Source organism: Fukomys damarensis, unplaced genomic scaffold, assembly GCF_012274545.1.
Source record: "Fukomys damarensis isolate Sample0158 unplaced genomic scaffold, DMR_v1.0_HiC HiC_scaffold_1, whole genome shotgun sequence".
Taxonomy (NCBI): Eukaryota; Metazoa; Chordata; class Mammalia; order Rodentia; family Bathyergidae; genus Fukomys; species Fukomys damarensis.
Window position 1 is genome coordinate 30,303,247 of NW_022900913.1, and position 25,442 is coordinate 30,328,688.

The following is a 25,442-nucleotide window of genomic DNA, read 5'->3' on the forward strand; positions in this document are numbered from 1 at the left end:
ATATATTTATATTTATATAAAAAGACTAATAATAGTATGTTAGGCATCGATAGCAGCAACAGCTTTTCCAGGTTCTGCAGTCATCTGAACAAAATTATAGACATTTAGCACATTCCATTAAAAACAAAACAAAACAAAAAACAAAGAAAAGAATAATATCCAAAAAAGAGCAAAGTTCTGTTGCTATTGTGGTACCTTGGACCATTTTTTTTATTAGCATCTTAATCATCATCTGGAAAGAGAACATTCTAGAGTAATATCATTAAATGTAGCTCTGATAAAGCACAGTCCCTACTATGTATCATAAAGTAGGTACAAGATATTTTACATTCATAGAGGTATGATACAGTACCGTCCTACGTCAATAATACTAGAATCAGTTTTGGTTTGAAATTTACTTTGTCTGCAAATAAAATTGCTACCCCTGTTTTTTTCTGAGCTCCTGTCACATGAAGAATTGTTTTCTATCTTTCCATTTTCAGTCTTTGGGCTTCTTTTTGCACTAGGTGTGTTTCTTGTATACAACATATTGTTGGATTTTGCTTCTTATTCCATTTTGCCAGTCTATTTCTCTTGATTGGTGAGTTGAGGCCATTGACATTGCTGGTTATAACTGATATGTACTGACTTATTATTGACATGTTATTGGCCTTTTGTTGACTCTTTTTACTTTTTCACCTTCTTTTAATTTCTTGCCTTGCCTATTTGATTTGCTCTTTGGGCCTCATGGTGTTGTTGCCTTCATTGTCTTTTTCTAGGATCTTGTTTAGAATTCCTTGTAGTGCTGGTTTGGTATTCATTTAGTTTCTCAAGTGTTCTTTGTCATGGAAGTGTCTTATTTCCCCATCCATTTTGAAAGAGTGTTTTGCTGGATACATCAGTCTAGGTTGGAGGTTGTTCTCTTTTAGTACTTGAAATATCTCATTCCAGGCTCTCCTTGCCCCAAGGGTTTGTGTTGAAAAGTCTGCTGTGATTCTGATGGGCTTTCCTTTGTATGTGGTTTGTTTCTTTTCTCTTACTGCTTGTAGTATTTTGTTCTTCTGTTGGGTTTCTGGGATCTTGATTATTATATGTCTAGGTGTAGAATTTTTTGATCATGGCTAGTTGGAGTCCTATATGCCTCAGTTATCTGTATGTCAAATTCTTCCCCTCTGTTTGGAAAGTTTTCTGTCATTAATTCTGTGAACAATTTTTTTAAGTCATTTGTATGTTCTCCTGCTACTTCATGTATTCCTATCAGTCTTATGTTATTCTTCTTTGCCTCATCTAGGACTTGTTGGATCGATTTCTCATGATCCCTTACTGTTTTTAAGAGACCTCTCTTTTCATGGTCACTGACTGCAATCTTATCTTCTATATCTAAGAGTCTGTCTTCGCATTCTTTTATTCTGTTGCGTACACTTTCAATAGAGTGTTTAATCTCCTGGATATCTGTTTGAATCTGTTTTATGGATTCCCTTTCTTTCCTATGTTGGGCATTTATTTTTTCCATTTCTTTCTTATGCTGGGCCTTCATGGCTTCTATCATGGTCCTGAACTCATCTATTTTTTTGTCAGTTTCTGCTCTAGAGTCTCGAATCACAACTTCTATTTGGCTCACTATCTCTATGGTTATCTGGGAAATTATTTCTGTTTTGAATTTTTCTAGAGCCTGATTGATCTGTTTTGTTACTTCCTGTGCTTTGAGTTCAGGGTGTCCCGGTGGCATACTATTGGCCTTTTCATCCTCGTTTGCCCTACTGTTTTCCATTGGTGAACTGGAAGTCTGTCCTTGTGTCTTGCTTAAGTGTTTTCTCATTTTAATTTTTCTTGTTGGACTGTCATTGGTTTAATCTCTGGATTATCACCCAAATCTTCCTTATATTGTTGCGCCCTAGCTTCTGTGTCTCTAATGACCCACAGACATTCTCGTCTTCGTAACATCAGAAAAAACAGCTCATCAAATCAACCGCAATGCTTTATCCCAACTGATACAATCAGCAACACATTAAGATCAAGCACAACTTTGACGCTGACCACCGGTGTAGTCACTAGTCTATCACCCTTAAATCATTTGAATTAAATTGAAATCAAGAAGCAGTCCAGAACATGCCTGCCATGAACAAAATTTCAATATAGTGTATTTACCATTTAAAAGCTCAGACAGAGCAAGGATATAAGACCCCTGATCTCAGTTAGCTGATGGCTGAACCCCATGATGCTGACTGACCTCAGGCTACAAGGCTCAGATTGAGTTCCCCAACCTTCTGAATGGTTGAACTCCACAACGTTCTGTTACAGGTTTCCCACGCCCTTTCTTTAAAGATGTTCAAAGTTGGGAACTCAGAAAAATACCCTTGATGACCATCTCTACCTCTGCAGAGTGGGTCCAAAGACTGGCACAGTCAGGAGGTCTGAGAGTGGGGGGGTTATGGGGGTTCAGGGGCACCTGTGCGGCTACCTTCCTGGAGGTTGAGCGATGGCGGCTGGGTTGGGAGTAGGCGTGGCTCTCCTTCCCACAGTGGATCCAGGCCTAGGCTCCCTAGGTGCTTCAATTTTTGGATGCTATTGTGAAAGGAATTGTTTGCCCTATTTCTCTCTCAGTGAGTCTGTTGTTCATGTATAGGAAAGTTATTGATTTTTATGTGTTAACCTTGTATCCAGCTACTTATTGAGTTTGGTTATTAAGTCTAGAAAACTTTTGGTAGAGTTCTTGGGGTCTTCTATATAGAGTATCATGTTACCCACAAATAATGACAATTTGATTTCTTTATTTCCTATCTTTATTCATTTTATTTCTTTCTCTTATCTCATTGCTGTGGCTATGTTTCCAAAACTATATTGAGCAGGAGTGATGATAGTAGATATTCTTGTCTTGTTCCTGATTTTAGTGTGAAGGATTTCAGTTTTTGACCACTTAGTATGATGTTGGCTATGGGTTTTTCATAGATGGATTTTATCAGATTGAGGTACAGACTGTCTATTCCAATTTTTTGTGTGGTTTTTTAAAAAATCATGAATGCTTGTTTGATTTTGTTGAATGCCTTTTCTGTACCTATTGAGATGATCATATGTTTTTGTCCTTGGCTATATTAACATAGTATATTACATTTATTGATTTGCATATGTTGAACCATCCCTGCATCCCTGGGATGAATACCATTTGGTCAGAGTGTATAATCCTCTTGATGATCTTCTGCATTCTATTTACTAGGATTTTTGCATCTCTCTTCATTAGTCAGATTGGCTTATAGTTATCATTTTCTGTTGGGTCTTTCTCTGCTTTGGGGATCAAGATGATGCTTGCTTCCAGGAATTAATTTGGGAGTAGTGCTTCCCTTTCAATTTCATTGTAGAGTTTAAACAGTAGTATCAATAGTTCCTCTCTACAAGACATTTAGGTCTTGTAGAATTTAGCAATAAAGCCATCAGGGCCCAGGCTTTTCTTAGTTGGTAAGTATTTAATTATGTTTTCAAATTCATTGATTGATATTGGGCTGTTTAGAATTTTTAGGACATCTTTGTTCAACTTTGGTAATTCATACATATCTGTCCATTTCTCCTGTGTTTTCTATCTTATTGGCATATAGGTTCTAGAAGTAGGTATTGATGATCTTCTGGATTTCTGTTGGGTCCATTGTAATTTCACCCGTTTCATTCCTTTTTTTTTTTTTTTAATAATGCTGGCTGAGGGTTTGTCAGTTTGATTTCTTCTTTTGGAGAATCAGCACTTTGCTTCATTGATTTTCTTAGTCTCCATTGCATTGGTTTCTGCTCTGATCTTTATAATTTACTCCCTTATATGAGCTTTAGGTTTGTCCTGCTCTTCTTTTTCTAGAAGGTTGAAGTTCAGCATCAGGTTGTTTAACTGAGCTTGCTCTGTTTTCCTAATATGAGTATTTACTGCAATAAATTTCTTTCATAAGACTGCTTTCCTTGTGTCTCATAGATTTTGATATATTATATTGACATTGTCATTTAATTGTAGAAACTGTCTGATTTCCTGTTTAATTTCCACTATGAACCATTGCTTATTCAGAAGTGTGTTGTTCAATTTCCATGTGTTTATGAAATTCTTGCAGTTTCTGTTGCTAATGATCTCCATTTCATAACTCTATTATCTGATATTACACAGGGGATAACTTCAGTTCCTTTGCACTTACTTAAACATGTTCTATATGCAAGTATGTGGTCTATTTTGGAGAATGACCCATGTGCAGCTGAAAAGAATGTGTATTCTGATTTTGTGGGGTAGAACACTCTGTAAACATCTGTTAAATTCATTTGTTCAAGAGTTTGATCGAGTTCTAGTGTTTTGTTGTTTATTTTTTTCTAATAGATCTGTCTACTTGTGACAGTGGAGTATTGAGATCCCCCACTACTACTATAGTATTAGTGCTTCTTCAACTTTCCATGTCCCTTAGTATTTTTTTATATAGTTGAGTGCACTAGTGTTTGGTGCATATATACTTATGATTGTCATCTCTTCTTCTTGGATTGTTCCCTTTAGAAGGATATAGTGTCCTTCTTTGTCTCTCTTAATCAGTGTCAGTTTGAAATACACTTGATCTGCAAAGAGGATAGGTACTCCTGCTTTTTGGGGGGAGTTTCTGTCACATGGAGTATTGTTTTCTACCCTTTAGCTTTCAGTCTATGAGTTCCTTTTTAATTAAGTGTGTTTCTTGTATGCAGCATATTGTTGGATCTTGCTTTTTGACTCATGCTGCCAGTCCATTTATTTTGACTGGTGAATTGAGACCATTAACACTGATGGTTATAATTGATATGGATTGGCTTATCCTTCTCATGGCTTTTTCTTTTTGTTGGATTTTTTCCCTATGCATTTAATTTCTTGTCATGCCTGATGGATCATTCTGCTGGACTTCCTGGGGTTGTGATCTTCATTGTCTCTTCCTAGGATATTGTTTAAATTTTTTTGGAGTGATGGTTTGGTACTTATGAAGTTCCTAAGGTGCTCTTTGTCATGAAAGTATCTTATTTCTTTATCAATTTTGAAAGATAGTTTTGCAGGGTATATCAGTCTGGGTTGGAGATTGTTTTCCTTTAAAGCTTGAAATATATCACTCCAAGCTTTTCTTGCCTTGAGGGTTTGTGTTGAGAAGTCTACTGTGTTTCTGATGGGCTTTCCTTTGTATCTGATTTGTTTGTTTTCTCTAACTGCTTCTAGAATTTTGTTCTTGTTTGGTTTCTAGAACGTTAACTATGCTTATGTGTAGATTTTTGGTTTTTTATTATGGCTATTTGGAGTCTTATATGCTTCACTTATCTGTATGTCAAGTTCTTTCCCCCTACTTGGGAAGTTTTCTTCCATTACTTCTATTAATAGCTTTTTTTTATATATATATTGTCTACACTCTCTCCCATTTCTTCATTGACTCTGGTCAGTCTTATGTTTTCTTCTTTTCATCATCTAGCAACTGCTGGATTGATTACTCATGGTCCTTTATTATTTTTAAGAAATTTTTCTTTTCCTGGTCACTAATTGCAATCCTATCTTCTATATCTGAAATTCTGTCCTCACATTTGATCATTCTGCAGCATAAACTTTCAAAGGAATTTTTAATCTCTTAGAAATCTGTTTGCATCTATTTTATGAATTCCATTTGTTTCCTGTATGGGGATTCCATTATGTTCCTCAGCTCCTCTATTTTTTAAATCTTTGTCTCCTCTAGATTTATTAATCATGTCTTGCACTATAGGCACAATCTTTGTTGTTATCTGAGAAATCATTTTTTTATTTCAGTTTTTCCAGATCCTCTTTTGTTTCCAGTTCAGGGAGTTCAGGTGTTTGAGTATCAGATTGTTCCATTTCATTTCCCTTCTCACCACAATAGCTTCCTCGGTTATCTCCTAGGACCACATCCCAAAATGCTCAGTGGATGCCCAATATGAAAGATGGTACCAAACCCTATATTTACCATTTTTCTTACACTATACATATATACCTATAATAAAGTTTGATTTGTAAGTTAAGCACAGTAAGACATTAACAACCATAATGAAACAGAAGGATTATATAAGTTATTTAAAGCATGAATTATTTATTTCTGGAATTTCTCCTTTCATATCTTCAGACTTTGGGTAATTGAAACTAAGAAAAGTAAAAACTTTGGAAAAAGGGTTCATTTTGCTAGTCACTTTGCTAATATGCAGGCAGTAACCATTGTGTCAGGATTGTTATCTGTATACAATTGGTTCACACGATAGCAGATGAGGCAAAGAACAGGAAATCTGCATGGCTGCTGGAGCTAATCTCCCAGGATTCACAGCCCAGCTGGGATGGAGGCAGTGGGAAAGGTGCTGTCTCTATTAGTTTCCTCATCACTAGGACACAATACCCAACACCCACAATTTAAAGGAGGAGAGATTTATTTTGGCCTATGTTTTCAGCCCATGTTTGGCTGGCTCCATGGCAGAAACAACATGGTGGAAGGGCCTGATAGAGAAGAGGTGCTCATGTCAAGGTAGCTAAGAGAGAGGGTGAAGAGAAGAGACAGGGAAGAAGCTCTATCCTTCCAGGTCACACCCCTAGTTACCCAGGTCTTGTCCCCAAAGCCACCTCCCAACAGCATACTCAACCACTGAACTCACCACTGATTAGTACAGAGTCCACAAGATCCAATCACCCCAAAAATCCTCGTTTCTCAGTGCATGAGAGTTTTGTGGGTCATTCCAGATCCAAACCACAATAGATAGGAAACAAACAAGACTGCCCCAGGATTACTGAAGACTCTGTTGTATTTAAGCCATAGATTTTGCAAATATGCATTGTTTTTCAGTTTACCTAACAATTTGTTCTTTTAATTTCTGCTTACCCTTAAATGTTAGGTGGCTTTTGAGTTTTAGTTCTAAATGTTTCTATTCCTGTGACTTGCTTAATTTTTTAACATGTAAAATAATTGATTTAATGAGAAAATTCTAAATTTTGGAGAAGAATATACATAGTCCTTTTGGAAAGGGCCATATTTTAGCAGCATGCATTGTCCTCTGAATCATCCACATTTGTGTGAGTTGATATTTCCTTCCTGTCATGTCCCTTGCCTTCCTGAGATGTGTGAATGTAAGGAGAGTTCAACACTGTACCATGACGTGACTCAGAATTTCTAGCTCTTGATGAAATCCATATGGCTTGACAGAGGCAAAAACGGGCTCTCAATGAGTTATTTTATTGCCACTCTTGGCTGAGTCAGAGATTGAAGAAGACAACTGAAATTTAGTACTTCCCTTGACTAACACATTTATTAGGTTAAAAACAGATTCACTTTTTTGAAGTCACCCAGGTTCATTCTCTGTGTTTTCCAATTGTCCCATCATCAAAGTACTTGATGAATCAGTGATGCTTCTTGGCCTGTAATGTATGACTCCACTCTACGGCGAAGAAAACCAGAAATTATGTTGAACAATGAGAAACTGTCAGTCTTCTAGCAGAGTATGCTAACTTCTAGGTAGAACTTTAATAAGTATGATATGGAAGAAGGATGATACTCTCCCACCAAGTAATTAGAAGTAGCTCTTTGGAGTGTATGGTATTTGTTCTTTCTAATGAGACTATTTTTCATGTTTAACTCTTATTTCTCTGCCTTATCCTCCTTTTTTTCCTTTTTATTGAATTTATTGGTACATTTTAGGTATACAGTACATTTACATTCATCATTGGGATCGTGTACCTTTACACGACAGGTCTTGGTTCTCATTTTTTCCCCTTGTCCCTGCCCTCCCTTCACCCCCTCCTGCCCTCCCATTTACAAACACTTTATTTCCATTTTTTCATTTTCTCATATTTTTCTTTTCCCTTATTAGCTTTCCCCTACACTTCCCACTTCCCCTACACAACTTTAGTGCTTTTCTTCCTATTTCACACTGTTAATTATCTCATTAGGATCTTATGTACTATTATAGTTTTTCACACCAGAGAAACTATACGGTATTTACACATGTGTGACTTATTTATTTCACTTAGGAGTATATCCTCAATATTTATCCATTTTCCTAGGAATGAATCTAATTTCTCATTCTTTATGGCTGAGTAGTATTCCATTTTATAGAAAAACCATATCTACTTTATCCACTTTCCAACTGATGGGCAAATGGCTGTATACTAGTTTTAGCTATTACAAACTGCTATAAACATTGGTGAGCATATATCACTGTGGTACGATTCTTCTAATTCTTTTGGAAAGATACTCAGCAGAGGTATGGCTGGGTCAAATGGAACCTCTAGTCCCAGCTCTTTGAGGTATCTCCATTTTTATATCCATAGTGGTTGCACCAGTCTGCACTCCCATCAATAATGGAGAAGGGTTCCTTTCTCCCCACAACCCTGCCAACATTTGTTATTGTGTGATTTCTTGATAGCAGCCATTCTTTGTGGGGTGAGGTGAAATCTCAGTGTTGTTTTCATCTGCATCTCTCAAATGACCAGTGATGTAGAACAATTATTTTCATATATTTACTTGCTGCTTTTACTTTTTTGTCTGAGAAATATCTGTTCATTTCAGATGCCCATTTTTGAATTGGGTATTTATATTTGGGGGGGGCTGGTTGTTTTGAGTTCTTTATATATTCTAGATAATAGTCCTTTGTCTGAGAAGCAGCTGGCAAGAATTTTTTCCCACATTGTAGTTGTCTCTTAGTTCTGTTGATGGTTTCTTTTGCAGTGCAGAAGCTTTTTAATAACATGTGATCCCTTTTGTTGATTCTTTGTGCCAGTCCCGTGCTACTGAGGATTTGTTCATAAAGTCTTTTCCTATGCCATTATCTTCAAGAGTTCTTTCTGCCAGATTTATCTTCAGGCAAGTTTAGTGTTTCTGTTTTGATATTTAGATCTTTAATCCACTTGGATTTTAATTTAGTGCATGGGGAAAGATAAGGGTCTAGTTTTAATCTTTGGCAAGTTGAGGTCCAGTTTTTCTAACACCATTTATTAAGGAGGCTATCTTTCCTCCAGTGGGGATGGTCAGCTCTTATGTTAAAGATGTGGTAGCTGAGTACATCTGGAGTTGTTTTTGTGTCTTCCAGTCTATTCCACTGATCCTCAGGTCTGTTTCTTTGCCAGTACCATGATGTTTTTATCATAGTGGCTTTGTAGTATACTTTCAGATTGGGAATTGTTATACCCACTGCCATGTGTCTGTTGCCTAGGAAGGCTTTTGCTATTCTAGGTCTCTTCTGGTTCCAAATGAATTTTTGGATTCTTTTTTCTAGTTCTGTGAAATATACTTTTGGAATTTCAATTGGCATTGCATTCAATCTGTATAGCTGTTTTGGTAGTATGGCCATTTTCACTATGTTGATTCTTCCTACCCAGGAGCAGGGGATATCTTTCCATTTTTTTATATCCTCTTTGATCTCTTTTTTCAGACTGCTGTAGTTTTCAGTGTAGAGGTCTTTTGCTTCTTTTTTTAGGTTGATTCCTAGATATTTCTTTTTTTTGGGGGGGTGCTATTGTGAAAGGAATTGTTTCCCTAATTTCTCTCTCAGTGAGTCTGTTATTTGTGTGCAAGAAGGTTATTGATTTTTGCATGTTGACCTTGTATCCTGCTACTCTGCTAAAAGTGTCAATTAAGTCTAGAAGTCTTTTGGTGGAGTTTTTTGGGTCTTCAATGTAGAGTATCATGTCATCAGCAAATAATGACAGTTTAAATTCTTCCTTTCCTATCTTTATTGCTTTAATTTCTTTCTCTTGTATAATTGCTATGGCTAATGTTTCCAGAACTATATCAAAGAGGAGTGGTAATAGTGGGCATCCTTGTCTTGTTCCTTATTTTAACGTGAAGGTTTTCAGTTTTTGGCCATTTAATATGATGTGGGCTGTTGGTTTTTCATAGATAGCCTTAATTAAGTTGAGATATAGACCATCTATTTCAATTTTTTGCAGTGTTTTTTTTTTATCATGAATGGGTGTTGAATTTTGTCAAATGCTTTTTCTGCATCTATCAAGGCAGAACTCTTGAAGATATTGGCATAGGAAAAGACTTTATGAACAAATCCTCAGTAGCATGGGAACTAACACAAAGAATCAACAAATGGGATTGCACCTTATTAAAAAGCTTCTGTACTGCAAAAGAAACCATCAACAGAATTAAGAGGCAACGTAAAGTGTGGGAAAAAGTTTTTACCAGCTGTTGCTCAGACAAAGGACTACTATCAAGAATATATAAAGAACTCAAAACAACCAGCCCCCCCAAATATAAAGACCCAATTCATAAATGGGCACCTAAAATGAACAGACATTTCTCAGACAAAAAAGTAAAAGCAGCAAGTAAATATATGAAAATAATTGTTCTACATCACTGGTCATTTGAGAGATGCAGATGAAAACAACACTGAGATTCCACCTCACCCCACAAAGAATGGCTGCTATAAAGAAATCACACAATAACAAATGTTGGCAGGGTTGTGGGGAGAAAGGAACCCTTCTCCATTATTGATGGGAGTGCAGACTGGTGCAACCACTATGGAAATCAATATGGAGATACCTCAAAGAGCTGGGACTAGAGGTTCCATTTGACCCAGCCATACCTCTACTGAGTATCTTTCCAAAAGAATTAAAAGAATCATACCACAGTGATATATGCTCACCAATGTTTATAGCGGCACAGTTTGTAATAGCTAAAACTTGGAAACAGCCCATTTGCCTATCAGTTGGAGACTGGATAAAGAAGATGTGGTTTTTCTATAAAGTGGGATACTACTCAGCCATAAAGAATGAGAAATTAGATTCATTCCTAGGAAAATGGATACATTTTGAGGATTTACTCCTAAGTGAAATAAATAAGTCCCATATGTAAATACCGGATAGTTTCTCTGGTGTGAAAAACTATAATAGTACATAAGATCCTAATGATATAACTGACCATGTGAAATAGGAAGAAAAGGGATAAAGGTGTAGGGAAAATGGGAAGGGTATGGGAAAGGTAATAAGGGAAAAGACAAAAATATGAGAAAATGAAAAAATGGAAATAAAGTGTTTGTAAATGGGAGGGTAGGAGGGGGTGAAGGGAGAACACAGACAAGGGGAAAAAAATGAAAACCAAGACCTGTCATGTAAATTTACAAGACCCAATAATGAATGTAATTGTACTGTGTACCTTAAATGTACCAATAAACTCAATTAAAAACAAAAAAAAGGATCATGTGGTTTTCATCCTTGACTTTGTTAATATAGTGTATTACATTTATTGACTTATGTATGTTGAACTATCCTTGCATCCCTTGAATAAATTCCAACTTGGTCAGGATGTATGATCTTCTTGATGATCCTCTGTATTCTGTTTGCTAGTATCTTATTAAGGATTTTTGCATCTATATTCATTAAGGTGATTGGCCTGTAGTTCTCTTTTTTAGTTGCATCTTTCCCTGGTTTTGGAATCAAAGTGAAACTTTCTTCCAGGAATGAATTTGGAAGTATTGCTTCCCTTTCAATTTCATTGACAAGTTTGAAGAGTAATGGCAGTAATTCTTCTCTACATGTCTTGTAAAATTGAGCAGTGAATCCATCAGGACCTGAGATTTTCTTTGCAGGGAAAATTTTAATTACATTTTCAATTTCATTGATTCTAATTGAGGTGTTTAAAATGTTTTTATCTTCTTTGTTCAACTTTGGTAATTCATAAGTACCTAGAGATCTGTCCATTTCTTCTGTGTTTTCCATTTTATTTGAGTACAGTTTCTCAAAGTAGGTATTAATGATCCTTTGGATTTCTGTTGGGTCTGTTGTGACTTCACTTTTTTCATTCCTGATTGCATAGATCTGAGCCTTTTCTTTCCTTTTTTTGATAAGATTAGCTAAGGGTTTATCAATTTTTCAAAAAACCAACTCTTTGATTTATTTATTTTTTTCTTAGTTTCCATTAAATTGATTTCTGCTCTAATCTTTATAATTTCCTCTCTTGTTCAAGCTTTGGGTTTTTCTTGCTCTTGTTTTTCTAGGAGTCTAAGCTTCATCATTAGGTTGTTTATTTGAGCTCGCTCTGTTTTCCTAGCATGGGCACTCAGTGCTATGAATTTTCCATGTAGAACTGCTTTCCTTGTGTCCCATAGATTCCTGTATGTTGTACTGGCATTTTCATTTATTTGTAAAAACTGTCTAATTTCTTCTTTAGTTTCCTCTGTGATCCATTGATTGTTCAGGAGTGTGTTGCTCAATTTCCATGTGTTTGTGAAGTTCCTACAGTTTCTTATGCTATTGATCTCCAGCTTGACTGCACTATGATGTGATAATGTATAGGGAATAATGTCAATTCTTTTGCATTTATTCAAACCTGTTCTGTGAGCTAGTATGTGGTCTATCTTGGAGAATGACCCATGTGCAGCTGAAAAGAATGTATATTCTGATTTTGTGGGGTGGAACACTCTATAGACATTTATTGAGTCCACATGTTCAACAGCTTGGTTCAGTTCTAGTATTTTGTTGTTGATTTTTTGCCTAGATGATCTGTCTATTTGTGATAGTGGGGTATTTAGATCCCCCACTACAATTGTATTAGTGCTTATTTGGTTTTTCATGTTACTTAATATTTGTTTTATATAGTTGGGAGCATTGATGTTTGGTGCATATGTGTTTATGATTGTCATCTCTTCCTCTTGAATTGTTCCCTTTACAAGGATGTAGTAGTCTTCTTTGTTTCTTAATCAGTTTTGGTTTGAAATTTACTTTGTCTGCAAATAAGACAGCTGCCCCTGCCTTTTTCTGGACTCCTGTCACATGGAGAACTGTTTGCCGTCCTTTCACTTTTAGTGTATTAGCTTATTTTTGCACTAGGTGTGTTTCTTATATACAACATATTGTTGGATTTTGCTTCTTAATCCATTTTGCCAGTCTATTTCTCTTGATTGGTGAATTGAGGCTATTAATATTAATGGTTATAATGATATGTGCTGACTTATTATTGTCATGTTATTGTCCTTTTGTTGACTCTTTTTAATTTTTTGCCCTCTCCTTTTAGTTTCTTGCCTTGACTATTTGGTTTGCTCTGTTGGGCCTCATGGTGTTGTGCCTTATCCTTCTTTACCAGTATTTCCTTGGTCACAATGGATTAGTGGATCTGGTGTCTACAACCTGTATGACTCCATGGGACACAGCAGTTAGCCTCCGTGCTCTTGCCCCTTGGTCAGTGACTGTTGGCTGGGACTGGCCAGCTGCAGACTAGTCTAGGCATAGGCACACTCTCAATTATGTCTCATTTAGAGAACAAAGAAAGTTTTGTGCTGAGGAAATATACTCTTCCTCCAAAGTCAATGACAAGAGATGCGAAAGCAGGGAGGGAAGAAGAATGAGCCTTTAGTGCCATCATCTACCTCAACTGGCTCCAAGAATCCTGCTCCAAGTTAAAATTAAATAAAAATTCCCTTCTTTGTAATTTATCTTTTTCAGAAAACCAGAACCCATGGCTTTCTTTGCAGTCTCTCAAACAGCATTCCTGTTAGCAGTGCTGTCCTGGAGAATTTCCCAGAGTGAAGGTAAGAAGTACAATGAGTAAAGAAAAAAAATCACATAGAGAAAGAGTTAAGTAATTTATGCTCTGGAGAAAAGTCAAACAATTCTTTTTTCCTTTTTCTTTTTTTTCTTTTTTTTTTTTTTAGAATTAGTTGGATTTGGCAAGTAGCTCTTTTGAAGAGGTTTGTGAATCTTTCGAAGTGATAGTTTCCTTGGTCTTGACCTCTCTCATCCTTATGGCCTATTTTAATGAGCCACTCCTTAGCTCTGACTTCCTGGTCAGTGCTGGAGCTGTCTTTGTAATTGTCAGTAAGACAAACCCCGCAGAACTTCTGGTTGATGTATGTTACTGAAGGAGGGCCTTCTATACCTTGCTGAGTAGATATGAAGTACATCACACTAGTGTTGGCTGCTAGGTCAGAACAAGTTGTGATGTCCCTGAGCCACTTTTATGGAGAAGCTGTTAGCTTTGTAAAACATGGAAGAAAGCAAGAAAACTTTATGAAGTACTGCTGAAATGTTTGTAATTAAAGAAACAATGGTTTTTATTTAGCTACTCTGAGAAGAGGATATTTTGATACAAATGAGCTTTGTCACTAGTCAGTAGAATTCAAAATCTCTGATATGTCTATGGATGCTTGATTATACTTTGACCCTATTTGTCAGGAGCTTCTTAGATTGGAGATTTTCTTTTAGTTCATAAATTTTCACTGCACTCATCTGTATTTTACAAAGCTTTACTTTTCCCCTTTGTGTTTATTCTTTTCTGTACTTGCTTTGTAACAGAGAATATAGATAGATACATGCACTTAAGAATTAGCCATTCAATTTTTGTCCAAAGATTCAGGAAAATGATGTTACTGGGGAATGTGCATAGCATTTCTCATTGCCTCCTGAAACTCCAGGAAAATATATTTAGGAAAGGAGGGAATTTGCTTCTGATAATAACTCCCTTTTCTGACTAATATTCTTTCAGTCTAAATTTACTTATTTTATTTTCTACCCAGGAAACATGGGAAGATACTATTTCTTGTTACACTTTAAAAACCTTAGCTTCTTCCATAATCTGGGGTTGAAAGGTAGGAACTAACATTTTGCATTAGGGGCATGTACACCTCTCTCACTCAGTGTGTCTTCTCTGCTGAAATCTGAGCATTGTACAACTGATCTGAGTGGGCAGCGAGTACAATAAGAAGAGTCTGTGAAGAGAGCGGTAGTTGCAGTGAATATTCCTGCCTCTCTGCCATTTCCATTGCTATATTTCCTTTGACCAGCAGCTCTGCCTGGACTGGGACAGAAGGTGTAGATCCAGCCTTGGTGAAGATAACCATACTGAATTAACAAAACCGTAAAATGCATCTGTGGAATACTGCTGCAGTTTAATAATAAAAGAGTTCACATTGTAAGGTGAATGGGAGTATACTACTGTCAAAAACAGATTTTGTAATCTCTGCATCAATATTTTTAGCTTTCTGATTGTTGCACAGTCTATTTGGGAAAAGTCCACATTGAAAAACTAAAATCAGTACTAGATAAGTACCATCAAATTTCTCTACCAAATTCCCAGCCTGACAAGAAGAATCAATTTTTGTAACCTAATATGTCATTCAAAGAAGTTATATGACTCTTCAAGATGACCTTGAAGATTATATTAAAGTGCAGAAACCCAGAGGCTTAGAGCCAAAGGCTTGTATCAGAAAGATGAGAGGACTATAAGAAGATTCCCATCAGAAACCATCCAGACCTGTGCAAGACCATGCAGTGTCTCACATACAGAAAACCAGTTACCTCAGTGGCTCCAAGCTCATGACAGCAGGCCCAGACTGGAGTCTCTGAGCTACTGTTTCTCAGCAAAAAACAGTGTCCTGGAACCATAGCTAGCAATAATATAATCACAGTTCATCCAGTGTAGAACTGGGAGATCTGAAGCACCTCTCTTCAGAAACAGGACCAGTGCCCAGCAAGCCAGTCATCAGAAGAGAAAGCAGCACCCAGGAAAAGGCAGGGAAAACTAGAGGGGCAGTCCAACCATTAGAGCACAATTTCTGAGAAAATGGATTTAGAGGAACACTAATGCATCTAAAGAAAGAAAACAGAGGCAGAAACAAACTGCACACACAAGTACGGAAAATCTTAAGCATCGAAGGGGGAAAAAAAGCCAAGATATAACCTCTAAGAAAGAGGCCTGTAAGTATAGAAGGGAGAAAAAAGAACAAGGCAAAGAAAGGACAGAGGAACAAATGCTGGGTCCAGAATGTCCTTGGATTCTGAAGCTTTTTAGTTGGTTCTCCTGAAACTAAATTGAAAAAAATAGCTGAGAAGCTCAGTTTTATGATATTCGTGCTCATATCACTTATGTGAATAGGCACTTTTAATTTCTAACAGAAGCCATGTGAACATAAAATATTTAGTGTGCTCGCTCTCCAACGTGGAAATTACTTTCCCTCATTTTCTAAAAGCATTATTACATTTTTCTTACATTTGATATTATTTCCCTTTAGGGGAGTGTATCCAGTTTATTCAAATTACTGTGGTGCTAGGGTTTACCCTGGGGAAATAATATATTTTAAATTGGAGGATTAATAGGCTTTGCATATTCTATTTCTTTTTTTTCCCTTTTATTAGTACTATTTATTTCAGTTAAGCGAACCATAATATGTATGGAAATTTTATGATTAAACCCAGGTATTAATAAAGTATAATTATTAGAAAAACACAGAGATACTGAAAATTTTACTAATTATTGCTAAAATTATCGAATGTTGATAAAATTTTGAGTTTATACTTTTCTAAAAATATATTTTACATGATTTCTCATTCTTTTTTTTTTTATTGAGTTTATTGGTACATTTAGGGATACAGTACAGTTACATTCATTGTTGGGATCATGTACCTTTACATGGCAAGTCTTGATTCTCATTTTTTCCCCTTACCTCTGCCCTCCCTTCACCCCCTCCTCCCCTCCCCAGCAGATTCTATTTCTTGATTGGATTCATTTTAGCTTTGAGTCAATTTTTTTGTTGTTGTTGCTCACTGGTTTTCTCCATAAAGCAATTTGTATTTTTTTTTCCTCTCATTTCCTTGCAGTATATTTTCTAGGTTGGAAAGTGGAAAATAAATACATTATAATAGCGTGTTACATACATTTTTGAAAGTTTCAAAGAGTTGATATAACATTTGTTTATATTCTGGAAATGTTTATAATAAAGTGTTTTACAATAAAAAATAGAAGGCCCCAGCCCAGCCAGAGGTCCTGATGCTGACACAAGCCCTCCAGCCCATCCAGGTCTTCCAACCAATCCCGGAGGTTTCCTGCAAGATTTTTGCCACAGCTTTTTTGCTAGTGAAGGCTCATCTTCTGATCTGCGTATCTCGTGTGTATAGCACTCTGTTCTCAAACAGGCTCTGCTGCTCTCCCCCTTGGCTTCTTTCATTGAGGTGAGGCTTGCATTTCCCTATTTTTCAGATCAACCAATCTTTGTTCCTGCTTTCAACTTTTTGCTAAGAAAACCTTCTTTAGTAAGCAGTCCTGTCTATATCCTCACCTGGGGTGTTGTTTGTATTCCTTGTATCAATTTCTGCTGTATTTGAAGGTACTAACTAAAATTTCACTAAAACCAGATGACTTACCACTCAGTAGACCAACTAAGTTTGGGTATCAGGATCTGTTTGAAGTAACTCAATTTAACCAGTGAGACAGAGGGAGGAGTCTCTCCCATTACCTCTAGGTACCTATTTCCATCAGCCAGAAACCACAACTGCAACATTTTGATACATTTTCCTTCTCGTCTGTGTGTGTGTGTGTGTATGTGCATACAAAGATGCAAATATGTAGTTTTTAAAAAGTAAAAGCTAAATTATGCACTATCTTGTGGATATTTTAGATACTTAAACAATTAATACAACATAGGATGGATGGTTCCCTTTGATATTAAATGTTCTTCTGGAAATGACGTTACATTTAAGTGCTGCATGGTATACCATCTTGTGAATGGATCAAAGTTTATTTCCTCAAACAGTGATGGGCTCATCAGAGCACAGGGTGGGAAGAGTGGGGGAAGAATCTCTGATTAAGTCCATGTCTGCTTCTGATTCCTGAGCTTTTGGGCCACACTGTAGTACAATAATAGAAAAGTTTGTAATAATAGAAAAGTCTGTCTGGGAGCCCAGGAGCTCTGGATCTGGTCTGGAGCGTAGCCTTGGCAAAGCATCTTTCCTTCTTTTAAACTCACCTCTTTCATCTACAAAATAGAGACTGAACTTAATAATCATTCTGATCCCTTTTCTCTCAGTGCCTTTACCTTGGCATTTTATTGTTTTTGTTGTTGTTCCTTTGTTTGTTTGGCATTTTATTGTTTTTGACCCAATTGTTTTCAACTAATATTATTCAGTTACCTGAGTAATTCAACACTTGCTGATCGTATATTAGAGAGCTTCTTTTTTTTGTAAAAAGCAATGCATCATAACTTTCTAGAGATTCTATAAATAAAATTGATATCAATAGTTGATTCATTCAGAACCCAATAGCACAGAATGCTATTAATAGTTTTGTTTTTTCTGAGCTAAGACTTAGTCACACCTTTGTTTGTGTCACAAACCATGGGAGACAAACAGAAATAGCCTAGCTGAGGTGAGTGTGCCAAACGAGTGTGAGGAAACCAGAAAGTGATGCATTCTGAATTGTGATTAAGGAGCAAAGTGATCCAGATCACTTAGAATATTGCTTTTTAAATATAATATATTATGTAAATCTGAAAGTAACACATATTTCCAAAGAATATTTATCAAATACAGAAAAGTAAGAGAAAAAATTAAAAACCACTCAATCTTAACATCCAGAAATAATGACTTCTTTGTTTTACTTTTATAGGTTTTAACAAATAAGGTTTGTATTTAAAACATAAAATAGGTTGCAATGGTATGTTTTTAAAATCTGTATTAGTTTATTTTATGTTGCTAAAGCAACATATCTAAAGCTGGGTACATTGTGAAGAAAAGGGATTTATTTAGTTCATGGGTTGGAAGCTAAAAGTCCAGAATCAGGCAGCCCTATTGGTTCCCTTCATGGCAGGTGGTATTGATGGAGATGTGCGTGTGCGTGTGTGTGTGACACAGAGCGATAGAGACAGAGGTGCAGAGCGTCTTTCCATGGGCTGGTTGGCTGTTTCTGTATCATATCTGGGGAAATGTGCATTCAAGTCATATGCTCACAGAAGTTTCTCTTTTTAATGAAATTTATCTTCTGTTGCTCATATTCTAGTGACATATTTAAGGACTCAGTGCCAAATCTAAGGTCCAGGAGTCCATATTTAGCATCCTCGCCCTCCCCAGCATGGCATTTACAAAATGTCTCAAGGGGCATGGGTAACGTTCTGGGCAAGTAGCTGTCAAGGGCTAATGTCTTTCATTTTATGACTGCTTTCATTAATATCTTCCATAGAACGCGTTGTCTGAAGCTTTCTGGCTCATTCTGAGGGTAATACCTTATCTAAATCTGAAGCCATTTACCATGGAGACCAGTAACACTAACTTCATGCTTATCTTGCATCCTTCACTTACGCAGCTCCATCCACATATCTGTAGCCTGAGATTGGCAGGACATTTTTGAAGCCGTGAAAAAAAACATTTTTCTCAGACATTGGATTCCATGAGACATTTGACTGGATATCTGTTCCTGTCTTAACGTTTCGGGGACAATACAACAAAGGGGAGGACCATTTGGTATGGAGAGACCACTATTTACATCTCATACCATAAGGTCTTTGTGTACAGCTATTTAACCTCACCGAGCTTCAGTTTCTTTACTTATAAAAATTACTATTTTTTAGTTTCACACTGAGTATTACATGAGACAGCATAAGCGAAGCAGCTACCACTGTGCCTGCTGAATAATTCATGCCCAGTATTGTCCTTGTTGTTTTTACTTTGCTATGAAAAAAGTCGCTTGTGTCTACTGGCAATGAGAACTTTTTTTCAGCACTGGAGATTGCTTTCATTTTGTTGTCAAAAAGATACATTTTTCTGATCCTTAAAATTTAGTACCAGAAGATTTTAAACTACTAGAGCAAATTTCCAATGAACTAAAAAATGAGAGCTCAGCAGATGATATTTGTTATATTATGGATCATTAGACACCACCTGATTTTATCAGTGCACTCTTTATCCTTTAAAAAACCTTTGCATTTTTCTCAATTTGCTTTGGATTCCCTCAGTCCAACAACTGAAATTGCTGAATCAGTAATACACATCGTTATGGTGTTGCTTCCTGTGGAGTGGAAAATCATGACTTATTCTTCTCTAAGAATCAGCAGTGGCTTACTCAGCACCCGTCTTCTCTCTAGCGGCAAGTGTATGGCCTATGCCTTTGTTTGTGGTCACCGGCAGTGACACCGTTGATGACTTGGAAACAGCTAGCCTATGCAGTGCAATGAGACACTCCTCACCAGAATTCAGGAGGATGAGATAGAGGAACATTTGATCCCAGGACCTCAAGAACAGCCTGGGTAACAGCAAGACACCACCTTGGAAGGAAGGGAGGGAGGGAGGAAGGGAGGGAGAGATGGAAGACCTAAGTGCCATTTCCCGAGATTAATGATCTACACAAATCCATTCTGTTTGTTCTTTGTTTGTTTGTCTGTTTGTTGAGACAAGGTCTCCTATGTAGTTCAGGCTAACCATGAGCTCACCATATATACCAGGCTGGCCTCAAACTCGCAGCCGTCCTCCTGCCTCATTTTTTAATTCCTATTTTCCAGACTCTATCCCACTCCTAACTGCTCTAAACTTCAATTTCCAATTATTTCATGTAAGTTTGTTTGCCTCTCCAACTAGGTTCCCTCACTAAGCTAGGAACTTTCACACAAGTATCTTTGTTTCACATTAAATTCCTAGTATATTACTAATTCCACCCAGATTTTAGAAAATTTTCAGAAAACTGAAAGACAAGTGATTATGTCCAGAGAAAAGATATACCCCCCCATATAGCTTTTTCAAAATTATGAATATTCCCGGTCATAAAAGAAAATATTGCCAAGTGTGGTAGCACACTCTCATTATCCTAGCTGCTTGGGAAGCTGAGGCAGGAGATTACGACTTTGAGGCCAGTCTGGGCAATTTAGTGAGACCTGTCTCAAAATAATGTTTTGTTTTGTTTTTTTTACAAAGAGGAGAAGAAGGAGCTCAGTGTTAATTTGCGTACCACACAGAAGGACTTGGATTCAGTTTTAAGTACTAGGAGGAAATTTCCATGTTTTATTTCTAAAGTATGATGTTCACAGCAAAATAGCCTCTTTGCCCTGTTTTGAATTTTAAACAAAATAGATTTGTCAGTAAAAATCCTCATTTTGTTTAACTGTTACCAGTTTATTAACTTGCTATGTATTGTTAAGTAAATTATTTAATTCATCAAGCTTTTAATTTCCTGCTCTACAAAATAACTTCTAAATTCCTTTCCAGCTTTGCACGTTATCTGTTTCTAGGATGAACATATGAGCAATATTTTCCAAAGTTAAACAGTGATGACATTGAACAGTTTAACTTTCTGTGACTATTCACAGGGTCCTGTCACATGTTATTTCACACCTCTTTTTGGTCTTTCAGTCCTGGTTGAGCATTTACCATTGACTCCTGAGTCACTTACCGTTTCCATCAATTCTACACTTCAGCATTTGCATTTACAATGGACTGTCCACGAGCTTCCTTATCAGGAATTACAAATGGTATTTCAAATAGAGATCAGTAGATTTGAAACCTCCAAAGTCATCTGGATGGTAAGAATTTTGTGGGGCTCAGTATTTTTTTTTTAAAACTTTCTCATTCTGTGATTTGTGTTTTATAAGATCCAAGAAATTTCATTATATAAACACATTAGAAGCTCAAAACCCTTTTCTCAAATGATTTTGCATTTCTGGGTGTGTGTGTGTGTGTGTGTGTGTGTGTGCACACGCGCGTGTGTGCGTGTGGTTTGCTTCAGAGAATATCCAGGGCAATGTAATATGGCCACTTTGGAATGATGGAATGTGTAAGAAAACAGATTGTTTTCTTAGTTCTTCTCTGTCCCCGAAGATTTTGTGAATACTAGATTCCTGAGATACACAAAGATCAGCCATCTCATTTTTCTTCCCAATTTTACTTCTGTCCACCAGAGATTTTTCAAAATATGATATAAAATTTTTGCAACATTTTTCTTGCCAGTCAGTCTTCCTGTCATTGTCATTGTTTCCACTGTGCTAAAAGGCAGAGTTAAGTCCCAGCATTTTATGTTCTAGCTAGCAAAGGCTCTCCACGACTCTGTTGGAAAGTAACGTAGGGTCCTTTGTTTCCACACAGGCGGATTTTCTGCTTGAATAATTAAATTATGAAAATCTTTCGTATCTATCCTTTTCAGCTTGAATGATGTGGAGTACATTTTCACTCATCTTGCTTCTAATCTGGTGCTATCTCGTGACACTTCCCATCTAGTTGGCTGGGACACATTGGGTTTTATATGCTACCATTGCTGGTCTGCGGAACAGTTTGTACACACATAAGGGCACGTCACTGTCACAGATGGTGAAGGACAGTGGAATGTTTCTCATGGAAGGCACCTGAGAATTCTTCTGCAGATACGGGAGCCTGGGCCTCTGCCAGGTCCTCCATTAGTACCACCCACCCCCACCTTCTCTCTGGCAGCGGAGGCCCTGGGCACAGGTGTCTAGAGTGTTACCTCTGTAGTAAAGCCCAAAGGTCACCGATGCTAAATCTTCAGTCACTTCTCTATCTGTGCATTTCAAATCTGAGCAGAATGGCATGTGAGAAACAAAGTTCTGACTCCATCCACGTAGGATTTATATGAGGTCTATAATTCAACTACTCACAGTTTCCCACAAGAGAATCACTCAGCGTACTGATTATAAAATGGCAACACTCATGTGTCACTGTTCCCTTCCTACCATCAGCACTTTCATCTTTCCCCCATCCCACTTCATGTTAAGGCCAGTTTTTCTATTTTTGATGGATAAATGGGAGAATAATTTGGGTCTAGGAAACACTGAGAAAAGATCTCACTAAGGCTAAGGATGACCAAGAAGAAAAGGACCGGCCGGGGGGTGTGTTAGGAGTTTTGCAAAAGTAGCACTTACCACTACTAGCAAAGCCAACATCAACCATAGATCTGTTGGATCCTATTCTGTAATTTTTCTAAAGGGCAAATCATATGTTATTATGTTAGAGAGTAGTGCTTTCCATTGGCTGAAGGGATTCCTTTATTTTTGTAGAAAGCAGTTGTTCATACCTGTTTTCATATTAGAAGCATATGGTAGTTTCTTTGTAAAGAATAGCAGTTGTGCGAAGCTACTTCAGTCACTTACTGGAGCTTAAGATCCTTAAGAATGGAGTTTGCCTGCATCAGAGGAGAAAACCACGGCACAGAGACCTTCGCTGTGTGACTTAAGGTGATGGAGGCAGGGCGCTAGCATTGTTCAGTCACATGATCAGAGGTGCAAGATGACTAATTCCGCCTCCCCAGGCCAGCAGCAGCCGCATGTGCACACCATGGCTGTTCTGTGAGATACCCTTATCTGACCCTCTCGGGCCTGAATTTGAGGAGAGAGCAAAGATCCTGCCCTGACAATAGGCTCTGTTCACAAGGAGTGCTCCCCGGTAGGGCAGGCATGGCAGGACATCCTCACTCCTATTGAGGGCAGTTTCCAGATTCCTTTCTCAGATCCCTGTGTTCTGAAACAAACAAGAGGAAAAGCATTGTGTTGTACATTTCTGCAGCTGGAGCAGGGCCAGCTTATGGACAGTGCTGGCCACACAGCGCTTGCCTGGCTCTGCCCGTCCCTTCCAGCCATTTGCTGAAGGGTTTTGACACCAGCAGGGAAAGCAGACAAACAGCTTAATTTGGAAGTAGGCCGGGAGCATGAGTCACTGTAGGCCTGGGAGCTCATTCCTCGGCAATGAATCAGTGACCCCAGTTAGACTTCTGTGTTAATGTGTATGCGAGTTTCATTTTACTTCCTAGTGTCCATATGAGCCAAATTAAACTTGCCACTTCAACCACTGAAAATGGCCCAAAGGCAAGTCATCCCACTTTTTAAAATACTCACTAAATTGATGTATTCAGAAAAACTTTCATCTCTTTCATTTACAAGGCTTTAAAGAGCACAAGGCACAAAATGAAGAGTATCTGAAGAAATAGCCCACTGCTATTCGTGAATGACAGATCTGAGACTGTGGTCTGGGCTGGCAATGTACAAGGCTCAGGGTTAGTGCTGAGGGGCAAACACAGCATTCTAAATGAGGATGTGTGTGCAGGTCACTGGGCAGGTGCTGTGTGTTTAGGGTGAGGCCCTACATCTACCCACATGTGGATGATGGGTTGTTTGAATCAAAATGTAAAGGAGGACTGGGGTTAACTTAGCAGAGAAGGTGGAGCAGAGGTGTGGAAGAAAGGTGTGATGAGAGGCCCTGAGAAAGAGTGGTGGTGAGCTGCCAGGCTTGGAGGAATATGTTGGATGAGACATCCCAGAATGTGGGGTGCGGCTTGGGACAGGCAGCCGTGGGGCCATCGGGAGCAGGCTCGGGTTGTGCTATTTCTATCCCCAGAGCAGTAAGAAGCAGGGAAATGGCACCGTCTGATTAGAAGTCTTCGAAAGCCCACACGAGGACGCTCAAGGGAGAGCAGTCAGGAGGCCTGGACATGGAAGTGGCTGCTAGGAAGCTGGCTGAGGGGGTGGGTCCATCAGGGATGGGAGGAACACAGAAGGGGCTGCATTCGTGGGAGATGCAGCAGGAAAACCCAGTCTGTGGTATGTTGGCATTTTTAGTTTATGATGTAGTTTTCAAAATTTTCTTTTTAGTACATTTGGTATTTGGTTTTAGATAGAAGTATGTTTTGTGACCTAAGAATAAAGTTATGCAGTAAGTTGAAATAAAATATAAGCCTTTGAAAACGTAATTCTGCCTAGAGTGGAAGAGATGTGTACTATTAAATGGCACCACAGTGGGCAAGGGTGCGTTTATTTTAGGTCTCTATTCATTTTCCATGGACACGATTTAAATTTCAGACTTAAAGCTAGGCATGGTGGCACATACCTTTAATCTCAGCACTACAGGAGGCTGAGGCAGGAGGATCACAAGTTTGAAACCATCTGCAGCAAAAACTTAGTGGCTTAGTAAAACCCTGATTCAAAATAAAAAATAAAATGAGGCTAGGAATTTAGTTCAGTCAGAAGACTGTGGGATCAATCCTTAGTACCACCACAACCCCTCCCGACAATATATTAATATTTTAAATTACCTATCCACCTTTCTTATTTTTTAAGGGATGATTCAACGAAGTCTCTAGTTTTCAGGGATATTTTGAGCATATTCTCTGTGACTATAACTGTCAATACTTCTGTCCCTGATTGTTTCTCCCAAGACATCAGCAGTGTCTGTTTACATTTGCTCTACATGGGCCTCCTGGACTTGGAGGACCATGAGGACAGAGAACTGAGTTTTCAAGAAGCAGGGAGTCATATCTGCCCAACTGCTGAGATGTGGGAGCACGGGGGATTGGCTGGTTTGAATGGACTTCACTTGTATGTCTGATGGATTGCAGTGGGGTTTAAGATTCTGCTTTGGGGTAGTCAGACTGAGCTACTTTACAGGACAGCATGGCTACATGTTTCCAAATACTTCCTTTACTTTTAGGGTAATTACAGCACCACTGTGAAGAGGAACCAAGTTCTTCACTGGTCCTGGAAATCTGAGCTCCCCTTGGAATGTGCAACACACTTTGTAAGAATAAAGAGTACAGTGGAAGATGCCAGGTTCCCGGAGCTGAGGTTCTCGAGCAACTGGAGTTCATGGGAGGAAGTTCATGGTAAGAAATGAAACGATTCAAGGACCCGAGTTCAATCCCCGGTACCCCCCCCCACCAAAAGAAATGAAACGATTACTAAAGGAGCAGTTTTAATTATTACTATCCAGGAGTCAGTAGTTACGTAGCGGAATTTCTTTCTGAGGCATCCTAGGTAGA

At 37.9% G+C, this 25,442-nt stretch overlaps 1 protein-coding gene across 2 annotated transcripts in view; it reads left to right on the plus strand.

Moving 5' to 3' along the window:
- Osmr (oncostatin M receptor) overlaps window positions 1-25,442 on the plus strand; it is a 206,656-nt gene that overhangs the window by 144,064 nt on the left and 37,150 nt on the right. For both annotated transcript variants that reach the window (XM_010607746.2, XM_010607745.2), the window contains exons 2-4: window positions 13,376-13,461; window positions 21,038-21,207; window positions 25,115-25,286. In XM_010607746.2, the coding sequence (XP_010606048.1) occupies window positions 13,389-13,461; window positions 21,038-21,207; window positions 25,115-25,286 (415 nt within the window). In that variant the 5' untranslated portion in view covers window positions 13,376-13,388. The remainder of the gene's footprint in view (window positions 1-13,375; window positions 13,462-21,037; window positions 21,208-25,114; window positions 25,287-25,442) is intronic.